This window comes from Rhopalosiphum maidis, chromosome 1, assembly GCF_003676215.2.
Source record: "Rhopalosiphum maidis isolate BTI-1 chromosome 1, ASM367621v3, whole genome shotgun sequence".
Classification (NCBI taxonomy): Eukaryota; Metazoa; Arthropoda; class Insecta; order Hemiptera; family Aphididae; genus Rhopalosiphum; species Rhopalosiphum maidis.
Genome location: NC_040877.1, coordinates 16419159 through 16431853, shown reverse-complemented (window position 1 = coordinate 16431853; position 12695 = coordinate 16419159). Strand labels below are relative to the sequence as shown.

The 12695-nt window shown below is 23.7% G+C and overlaps 1 protein-coding gene across 1 annotated transcript; it reads right to left on the bottom strand.

The window, feature by feature from the left end:
- Positions 1 to 9296: 9296 nt before the first annotated feature.
- Positions 9297 to 12557, bottom strand: LOC113559448 (ras-related protein Rab-2A-like; the record flags this gene model as incomplete). Its single annotated transcript, XM_026965323.1, has 3 exons — positions 9297 to 9394; positions 10403 to 10583; positions 12304 to 12557. Coding segments are annotated over 3 exons (519 nt in total), but the record flags the coding sequence as incomplete, so codon positions are not given.
- Between the last annotated feature and the right edge of the window lie 138 nt (positions 12558 to 12695).

Genomic DNA, 12695 nt, shown 5'->3' with positions numbered 1-12695 from the left:
AATGGTTTGTCGATATTAAAACTGATATGTCCTTAGTTATCGTTCTCTGTGTCACGTGCCACTATATACAACCATTAATTTATAATATAAAAGTTGTATCGAAGATATAACAATAAAGGCGTAACTACATAATAAGTCAATATCATCAATATTCTTAATTAAGGCTAAATCATTAATCATAATACTATAATGAAATTTCCCGATGCTATTTTTTTTTAATTATTACTTAAGGATTTCAAGTATTTCAAAATTAGATGAATTGAAATAAAAGAGTTCTCGTTGTTCGTCATTAAATAGATAACTAACATCAATAGCAAAAAAAAAAAAAAAAAAAATATAAACAAAAATATTTAAAAATTTTAAAAATATTAACGATTTAACTAAATCAATAAACTAATTAGTTAATTGACATCTAAGCTTAGCATTTTAAATATATTTATGTACACAATTTAATTATGACACAATATAATATTATGGTTTATGTCAAGTATTATATTTTTTAACCAACTAAAACCGGAAAGTATATTCTTAGAATACTCATATACCTACTTACTAGTCCACAGTAGTCATACAAGTCTTATTGAATAAAACAAATTAGCATCACTATATCTATATTTAATCGTATTAATAAAACTGACTACTAATTGGAAATTGGCCAATCTTAATGATTATTATATGTACCTATCAAGGTTGAAATTTAATTGGGTTACAATGATCAAAATACCAAACATACACTAATAACTGTTAATCTCAATTTCATGACATAAAAATAAATTCTACTTAAATCACAATAAAGACGGCCTAATTAAAGTATGAACAATTTACTCGGATATGTATTTATAATATATATATATATTTGTGTATTATTTATCTGCAATATCGATTAAGACTGCATTTTCAAGGTTTCATTTTAATATCGATATGATTTTTTGAGCAAATATGACCAAAAATTTTACAAATATCTTATAACAAATTACAAATTCCTGTGTATTACAAACACATAAGTAGTAGCTATTAAGCATTATGAACTGTATAAATATTTAGACTTTGTATTATAACACTCAACTTTTTCAATGCAAACAATATTTTAATTGCTTAAATCTTATGTAATTAAAAGAAATTTTCAGATAAAATATTTAAAAATAACATCAGTGCATAAATTTTTCTTTACACAAATATTAATAGTTATCTTTATAAAAATATGCTTGTATATGATAGGAACCTTCTTAAGTTTAAGCATTGTTTTCAATAAATTGCTATTTAAACAACATTTTAAGTTTATTTAGACATCGCTAGTAGTTGTATAATAATAATATTTATTATAACGAAATACGCACAAAAATAATTTGAATATAATTAGTTAAGTAAATTCAAATAAGAAATTTTTAAATTTTATACACTTAATATAACAAAAAAAGTATTTATATGGCCATCACAGATAAACTACTTAAGTACACATAATATCCGAGAACAAAGAACAATGTATAAATAAAGAATATAAAAAAATGTAACACATTATTATAACATCCATACGTTTTATGAAAAGACAATGACTATTATTTAATTTAAGCAATAACCTTTGAATTTTTTTATTAATCACACGATATAAAATTCACTGGGAAGCAATATGAATACACAATATAGGATTAATGATTGAAGTCTTATAAGAGATACAAAAACGCGTGATAAATCAATGTTAAATCCTTATTATGTCCTTGGCATTAAAATAATTAAATAATTTTTTTTTTATTTTTATTAACAAAATATCAAAATATTTCTAAAAACTAAGTTTTTACCATATTGATATTTTGCTTCGTTAAATGTCAAAAATATCTATGTTAATGATATAAACAATTAACTACTCAACAAAATATTAAAGAGTGTAATTTGTGTAAAGACTTTCAAAAAAGAAAAAAACTATTTGACTTATTTATCTGGCTTTTTAAATATATTATTAAAAATACTACTATTCTTACTCAATTAATATTAAATTCCTGTACGTAAAAATTATTTAGTCATATTGAAAATATTTTTTATTTTACTGTGAAAACTTAAGACATTTGTAGCAAATCATTTTATAAAATAAAATATTTTTTAATTAATAACTCACAGTTTCATCCAAAATTACTTTTTTTTGTCAATCAAAAATTCTATACTTAAATTTTTAATTAAAAATATGTGTCATTAAAAACAAATCTTTAGTTGTTTCAATAAAATAATATTCTAATGTACCTATGAATAATTTAATCATCTCAAAATATTTTACAAGCTGCACGTGAATATAATAAAATGTATCGTAAAATTCGTTCTTATAGTGCTGAGTATTGTTGTATCCATTAAAACATAATAATATACTGCTTTTACTGTTGTTATTATTTATACGCTATACACATTGGCATATTATTACACACAGTGTATTACACATATTATATAATTTGATGGATTTTCATACATTCTGTAAATTGTATCTACATAATTGTCCCATACGATACATATACAAATAAAATAGGTTTTTTCCAATAGTTCACTACAAACAAAACATTCTTGGCTAGTTAGAAAAAAGCGACCCATTTAAACCTATCATTCGTATAGGAATATTATCATTTTTACAACTTTTAATTTATTATATTCAGTAATTTGTATTTTTTTCATAGGTAATCATATTGTTAAGCATATTTCAAGTTATCTTATTACAAACAATATGTTTTTTACGAATTAGTCATGTAAAATACAATAATACTAAATCTCTGTTATCTATACATACTGACACTTTAAAAACTAAGATAGTGAGATGTCTATATATTTGGAATACTTTTTACTTTTGCCCCGCAAAATTCACAACCTATTCAATTATACCACTGTTGGCTACGATAATATCGTACTACTATAACTTACAGATCTATAGTATACACTGTACGTCTGTACGTAAATAAAATCATTCAAATATATAATCGTATATTATTATGACTAAATCAATAATATGAAGCTTCAATAATGCTAATCACATAATTATTTTACCAATGTTTTACTTGGATTCCAAGCTTTTACGATATACACTTATAAGTACGTGTGTTAGAACGCTAACCAAAAAAATATCGCGATTACTGGCTCACTGTAAATACCTACATCATTAAAACGGGTTCACGGTTACGTCGTATTCAAAAATTATGATCTGCCCAAATCTCTGGTAAATCATGGGTTGAAACTCATATCACGGTTGCAACTGCCAAACAGAATACGATAAAAGGCACACAACACGACAGACGATGTGGCTGTGAACACAGATTTACAATGATCGAACGGAAGTCACCATGGCCAAGCTTACAGCCGTGGTTGCGGGTGTACGGAGGACCATAGATTTATAGAACATCTCTATAGAATTCGTAGGCGAACGAGTTTCACCGAAATATGTATTTTTAAAGTCTAGTGAGGTTTTTAGCTTTCGTGGTCATCGTAACTATCTTTTTCTCAACGTCTATTTCGTTTCTACCACCATCCGAATTTCAATCATAATATTTTCACGCTTTTTCTTCGTACATTGCATCAACAACTGTGTGTATATAATTTAATATTGTGCAGTGTGGCGGAATCCTGGATGTGAATTTCGATTTATAACAAATCATTTTCATATAAATATATACGTATTTAATTTTGCGAAATCCCAAATAAGTCTTGGCCGAAGGTAGACGGACGACAAAGGCTTTCGAGTTTCTCTGGATCAAACCGGTTGACGTGTAGACTTTAAATATCAATTTGAAGTTCCAAACTGTAGATTATCAATATTAAACTGAATGTAAGTGTTTGGTTCAATTTATATCTTTACAGTGGTTTTATTATAATGCGTTATAAAACCCAGGTCATCCTTAGAATTTGCAAGATATGGGGAAAAATAATTGCAAAGCTAAACATAAATTTATATTTACAAGTATATTTTATTTTTTTTTACTATTTATTGATTCAAAATTAATAAACTTCCGACCAAATTAGATTCATTATTATAAGTTTGGTACGACAGTAATTTACTTATTAATTATTACATATTAAGTCTAACATTACTGTATCTCTAATAAATTTCTTTGTTTTATTCTAAAATACATACATTTTGAAATACTTTATAATAAACTGATAACTAATAATGTAACCTTTGAAAACAATTTTTCCATTAATTTTTTTAAGAACAAAGTTCTAAATCTGAGTAAAAATCATGAGATTTGAGACCTGAACCAACCCCCTCATTCCTTTTACACTTAAATACGGCTCTATATGTAACCTATAAAAATTCAGAGAAGACATTTTAAGGTTAAAATATATTATCAACATATTTTGCATGATTTTAATTTCTGACTATTAATTAAGACTGTTGAGTTTATTTTAATTTATAAACAAAAAAACTGAAGAAAAATCTTGAATAACCATAGAATTAATTTAGTTCGTTATAATGAAAAACGTATATTATCTTCGCAATAACGCCGAGCTCTTGACATTTTTCTATTGAATTCATGCATTGTTTTGCCCTACTAACCTTGCCGCATAAATATCACACTTTAGTTTAGTTTTTGTAGTTGTATTGGTGTGTAGCTTTTAGACAGAAGTCGCTTTTATAAAAAAAAGCCCTATTGGGCGTCTTTCGTGTGAAAGGCACCATGACAAACGACGAATGGCGGTTGACGATAAGGCGGAATTTTCGCCAAGCAATTCAAAATTGATTCAACCTTACCCGAAGGGGTTGAGAAGTCTGGGAAAGCAGGAGCAGTATAAACTAAGTTTTATTCGAAAGTTAATCCAGATCATTGAACCGTGACACACACTCATATGATTTATGTTCTTAAGTGAAAATGGCAAAGTAGTTATTTGTGAACTAAACGACTTTTTGTAAATAAAAGCAGATAATAGTGTATAATATTATTAACTCAATACATTTGAAATATAAACTACTATGTACGTCATATCACTATAAACCTTTAAGGTTAATGTTAATGATTAAAGTAATGTCGAAACAGACAACTTTTGTAATTTTAGAGTAACAATAAGTAGTAAAAACATAATATGGTTTATCTTCGAGTTATTTTCTTTTTAAATACTTTAATACTATAAAGTATAAATGATTATATTAGAAGTATAATATGTTTCTAAATTAAAATGTATGAATCATTTATTAATATTTATGTAATTATAGGTTTCGGGTATTAGGTAATAGTTATATTTAGTTTTAAATATTTATTTTATTATATTATTAAAAATCTTTCAGGTATGATTTTAGTACGTTTTTTATTATATTACGTTTGAAATAATAACAATATCGAGTACAATAATTATACACCACAAAATATTCCAGAAAGTGACAAAAATTAATTGTATTCAACTTAATAATTATCAAGATATAAACCTTAATTTTACTTATAAAAATTACTATTTTTAATTTTATTATTAATTATTTAATAAGAATATGACTCATAATAAAAAATGTTTATTCGACAATCCTTATAGTCAACTATAATTCATAAAATGTAATAAGACAATAGATTATACAAAATGTACAAGTCGTACTCTTTTTCCTTGTGAACAAGACATCCCATGGTGTTTGAACTAATTCAAGTAATGAAAAGTATGGAAACTAAATTACTCAACCACCAAAAAAATTGTTGAAACCCTGTGGGATATTCTATACATGTTACCCTTTAATATATATAGGGTAAATAACAAACTAGGAGGTTCACTATTCAGTCTACAAAAATTTAAACGATTACAATGATTTTTTTTTTTTTTTGATAGGTACAAAGTATTAAAACAATGTTTTATTTTTATCTATAGTTGCCTTTTGTATTAATTACAATTCTTCAAACTTTATGTTTGAAGGTACTTTTTTTGGAAGTGTTATTCTTGTTATACAATATAATATTAGGTACTTTAGTAACTATGCTAGTGTCGTTCGTCCATTTGTTTTTATGTGATACTTTTATATAAATTATAAATATAATAAATTTCAAAAATTAATGTTGAAAAAATCTATTTGTTACATAATTCATATTTTTGTAAAAATAACAACATAAAAATGTACGTATTTTATTTTTTTTATTACATACACATCCGTGTTTTACTAATGACTTGTCATTGAATTCAAATTTAACTCACTCAAAACCTACAATATTTCCCTGGTTTTTTTTTAACAAAAAACAACTCCATAAGCCATAACTATAATTGGTTTGTATTACTTCTTATGTTTTCAACTTAATACATGTGGTGTTTATTGAAGTGAAATTTCTTATGGAGGGTAGATACAAAAAACGACAAATTTATTGGTAACAAAATGAAAACAAGCAAACATTATTATGGCATTGGTAAATTAAAAAAAATTAATTTCTGTTTATCAGCATTCAAATTTGGATTATCGTGATTATTATTACCGTCAATTTAATCTCCAAAAAAAGTTTCACTTCACCCGCTCGCGTACGCTTACATACACATATTTTTTACAGTAGACAACTTATAAAACAATAATATGTTTTATATCTAATATTATCGAATACTGTTTAAGTAGGTAGTTTACTAATTACGAAACATAACAAGTTTCAACAAAAAGGAAAAGTGATATATGGAGTTCCGAGTTTAAGAAACTTCTGTATATACCTTATAATATAGTTATATCCCTTGTGTTTATGTTTTAAACATTATTGTAACTGAATTAGTGATTATTAATATGTACACATTGAAATACATATTGTAGATTCGTGATTTATAATAATATGTAGAGATTAAAAAAAATATTCTATACATATAATCTGCAATAATCTTAAATCTTAATACACATATATTTAATTACTTTTATTTTAGTTTTATAATTTGGATTAATTTTTAATATTTAACGATTCAAATTTTGGAAACTCTTGTAAAACCTTTAACTGACATTTGGACAGTTTTACTGAAAACGGATTTATCAATCGACCTACAAAATAAATTATAACTGTAGGTTTTATTATATAACACATAAAAAATAATAACTCGTTTATTGACGAAGGATGATGAGACTATTACTTTATATACCAACAAGATACCACATTTAATCAAATTCATAATAGCTACGTAATTGCGAAAACTCAGTATAATCAAATATCTTAGCTACAAAAAACTTTTTCTTTTTTTTCTTAATACCTATATTTGTCAAAAATATTTTTACACTAGCCCTAAGGTATATAATTATAACCCCAGGATATAATCATTTAAAACATGTTCTCCTTTTATAACATTAAAAAATGTACCTGTTTGAAAGTTACTTCTAAAATAAAATAACATATACAAACTAAACCTAGTACCTCTACCTATAATTTAAAAGCACCTACCAGAACCAAAAAATTAACATCGTAACCCTTTTTATGCTCACAATACCTTTCATTCGTCCAACATTAATAACATTTTCCTGTTTTACACATACGTATTTATAAATGTATAAATGAGTACGCCCTATTTAATGCATATTTAATATAGTATGTACCTCAAAACTATACTCTTATTTCTTATTTATTTATTTTTCAGGGATTTATGCTTAAAACTAAAAACATAATATTTAGTAAAAATAATAAAATATGAATTCTAATAAATCAAATATTTCATTTAAATTATTAGAACTAGAATTATATAAAATTAATAATTACTGATTGAAAATAATAAAATTGATTAAAGTTTCAAACTTTTAATGAATAAACAAGTAATTAACTAGATCTCAAAAAAAAAAAAAAACTAAGATGTTAATCTTAATAAAATTACAGATAATAACTATTTATTAGTTATTACTTATTAATATAATATTATATAACAGGTTACTAGTTATTAATATTAAATTTTAGAGTTGATAACTGGTACTTAATGGTAACAATAAGTGGCTGATTTTATGTCATAGAATTTAAAATTCATAACGAACTTGGATCAAATATCTATTATATATATATTACAAATACTTAAAGTACTTACGATACATTACAATTAAGCAGAAAATATAATTTTCAATACAAATATTTTCAAAATACTTTAAAATATCCTTTATTCCTTTAAAATATGACTTTTGATGTTTTTTATATGTACATTTAAAGTTGAAAATAATTTTTCAACGTGTATTCATTCATTCTGTGTGTATATCAACAATTATATTATATAAAAACATCAAATACCGGACACTAGCAATGAGTAAGCATTTTTTACATGTCTAATAATAAAGATACATACATAAATATTTTTTATAACCTATAATTTTATTAACTTCACTCATATAAATTGAGGTCGATAACATTCACTTTTCATATCATTTTGAAAAAAACATTAAAACTATTATAGTTATGTATTATAGTTTTTTAAATTAACACAAGTTGATTTTAACAGTTTCTCTGAAAATCCACTGTAAATTAATAATAATAAAGTTAACACATATAATATTTAATTTTTAAATGATACAAATTTATTTTATTTTATAACTTTTAATATCATCAATTTATTACTTAAAATAAATTTAAGAAATAATTATATTAGTGCAAATTAAGGATATTAATTGAATATTTTTACTTTTAAGTATACAAACTTTTATTGACTCAAAAATAACTTAAAGTATGCTTTATTGAATAAATATTTTTAATTTTAAGTCACATTTCATGGATTAACATTTATACCATAAAACAAATATTAAAAATACCTCCATACTAATCATAAATTTTCATATTACAAAAAATATAATTAATACATTTTAAGCTTATTTAAACATATTATTCTTCAAATATTCAAATCAAAAAAATCTTTAATAATCATACAATTAAAAAGTAGTATAAATATAAATAAAACACATATAAATAACGAAATGTTTTGTAATGTTATTTTATATATTTTAAATAAAATTACAAATTTAAAATATAAGCATTTAATTTATTTATTTTAATTATAATAAATTATGATAAGACAACTTATTTTTCGGTATTAAAAGATTTACAACCAATAGCCATAATATAAATTGAGTTTCCGAGTTTGGTAAACAAAAAAATATCTCTCCATTAGTAGAGTAGTTGAAGTTGAAATATTGTTAATAAATTGTCAATTTTTATTTTCTGATGTGATATTTAATATCTATATTTAATAACAGCTATGAAAGTGTAAATAAAAATAACTATAGATATAATAGGTAATGAGAAACAAAAAAGTAATAATTAATATTGTTTGTTGAAGTATTAGGGTAGTAATTGAAAATTAAAAATCAATAATATTATGTTACAAATGTTAAAATATAATTTGACAAACACTACCTAGTTTTAGTATACTGCGTAGATACTATTTTTTAGGTAAACGTACAACAATCACTTGCATGATTTTTCACTATTTCTGATTTGCTAAGTTTGCGACCAAGTTTAACCCCTGATATCTGTAATCATTGAAAAAAATATGTTTTTAATTTCATTATATATTCATTGAAATATTTGACCTTAAAATACTAGTTACTGATTAGTGATTTTTTTACTCAAAATATTTGAATATTAATACTTATTATCTGCATAAAACACTTGTCCAATTAAAAATTATTTAAAACGTCTCGCAGTATAGAAATATAGATATACCTATTATTATTTGTAATTTCAACATAATTGAAAACTAATAATTAACTAGAAAAAGGAATTCAGTTTACCCAAAAATAATCAATGACATGTTTTTAAAATTGATTTTTGTCACCTTATATTTTGCATTAGTTGTTTTTCTCAGTGTCCATAGAAACTACAAGAAAATTCGAAAAATTACCCAGTTGACCAATTTGTATTGAATCTCTAATCTATCAGGGTATTAAATACAACTTTTTAAAATATATTACTTGCTCGAAATTGTGTTTGAATTCAAATTAAAGCACATGTTGAAAGTAAATTATAAAGCAAATATACACTTAGCATCAAAAAATAACACCATTCTCTGCCCACCTCCACTACTTCGAAATAAAGTGTTTTATAATTATTATATCTTTATTGATGCAATAAAACTTATGGTTAAGTTTATATTACTTAAATGATATTAGGTATTTTAAAGAATAGTATAAAACATATTAAGTAGGTAGGAAAAACACGTTTTTATCATTCCTATCTCATAGAAGCCTTAAAGTTAGAAGGTTGTAAATTACTAATACCTAATGAAACCATATAATTTATTTTTACGACATCGATAATTATTAGCCATAGTTACATACTATTTATCTATTTTCTAAGCCCTTAAATCTTTACCCATTCGTCCTGCGGGACAACTTTATCTTTTTTTTAAACTTAAGCAGCAAAATAATACATATACTCGTAACATTTGTACATACAACAATATGATAAATAATATTTATTAGCAATTTTCGAGCTAAATTTTTAATAAACCATAAAAAGCAATTTCAAATTAATCTTACCGGTCTATTGACATCAATTTCACCACTCAAAACTTTTTTGTATAAACTTTTTGCTAACTCCTCAAAAACGTCTGATACGTTACTTGCTGTTTTGGCAGAAGTTTCAAAAAATAATAAGCTATTTTTATAAGAAAAGTGTTCACCTTCAATTCGTTCTACTTCTCTGTCATATTCTAAGTCTCTGTAAAATAACAACAAATTATATTAATTATGAAGTTGAAAAAAATAAATATAGTATTTGCAGTTATTGTTAAGTTTTTGTATCAATGCATTCATTTCATTCGTGAAGATTTAATATTTATCTTCAGAAAAATAAAATAATTATGTTATTACTTATAATTGTGATAAATAATAACTAATAAACCAAGAGCAAAGCATGGATTTTATTGGTATTACGTTGTCTTATATTTATTTTTATTTATTTTTATTTCTATTATTATTTTTTTTTAATGTAAGTTTAATGTAACTGCTACATAGTAGTCTAATATAATATATATATTATACATAGATATATATCAATTGGAAATCAAATTGCTATTTTTAACATTCTTCCAAATATAACTATGTTTTATAACATGTTTTCATTTTTCTGAGTAGATTTCATAAGTGTTAAGAAAGATCAGAAAATAAAAGTTGAGGTAACTAAAACAATTTAAACAAATTTGATTTTAAATTAATTCAGCCCAATATATTTTTTTCAAGTAAAGGTTTATATAACTTTAAAAGTATCAAATATAATAATATAATACCATGTGGCTTACCCAAACCATATCACTCGAATAGAGAAAATGGACGTAGTCGTTTAGACGTGGCTATTTGGACGTGAGGACAATTGGACGTAAAAAAAATATATAAAGAAAATAAGTAATATTATTATAGATCATCATCAAAATTAAATTAATCTAACCTAAAAATTATTCAAGGGTATGACATTAGAACTAAAATAACATTTTTACGCGGAATCGCTCAAAATATTTCTCTGCATTAAAATAAATTGTTGATCATTTTTTTAATATTATTACATAAAATAAGTAATATAATTAATATAAATAACTGTTCATATTTTTTTTTTTATATTTTATATACATTTTTACGTACTTACTAAAATAAATGTAATTAATATAAAAAACTTTTTTTGATATTGTATCTTAATTTTCGACATACCTATTATAATAAAATATTTGTTTTAGATATATTTTATATAATAAAAATATGTATATTTAAATATTTTATATTCATTTTTAACTTGTGTTGATAAATATAAATGACTTATTAATTTTATTTACTGAATTATATATATATATATATATTTGACGTCCAAACGGCTACGTCCATTTGTCCTAGATCGCATATCACTGTACAATCTATTGTTAATATTATTATTGATATATTAATAAAAACATACGAAGCATTTTACAACACTTGTAGAATATTAATTAATAACTATAACATAAAAATATATAATACGTATTGATATGCATACTATCGCATTTCTAAACCAAAGCTAACTTAATCCAAAAATAAAATTTATAACACTGAACATAATATCAGTTATTTTGCTCCAAAGCACAAGTATAATGAATATATTTTTCCATTTTATTGTTTATATACATTATACATACACATGTATACACATGTATACATTGCATATAGTATACAACGTGATAATAAAATATTAATTAATAATAAATTCAAATTATTAAACACGATAATTTGTTAGAATGTATTTTCTTTTTATCTAATTGTAATTTCTATAGAAAACAAAGAAGACAAAATGATCACTTATATAATCTTGCCCTTGAGTCATGAGCCATGATAGTCTTGTGTCAAACGAATAATATAAAATAACTCACTTAAATTAATTAAAGTTGTTTAGTAATTAAATTAATTTTGTTGTTTACATTTTGTTGCCCACTAACGCAAACATCATTCTAGAACCAGAATTAAGTCGAGCTTCTCTTAACCATTCGCTAACGTGCTGAAACGAATAGCGTTTAGTTATATTGTAAACTAGTACACAAGCTGCAGCGCCCGAATAATATGATCTAGCTATGGACTTAAATGCTTCTTGTCCAGCAGTATCCCAAACAGCTATTTTGATTTTCCTGTTATACAGTGACAGCGTCTTATGTCCATAATCTATTCCTGAAGAAATAATTTAAAAACAACTCTTTATAATTACAAAATAATTCAAAATGTATTATATTTGACATTATAGTAATATACCTATACGATCTTATGATGTTTTTATAACACTGAAAATATGTCATAAATAATGTGAACCGGATCACAA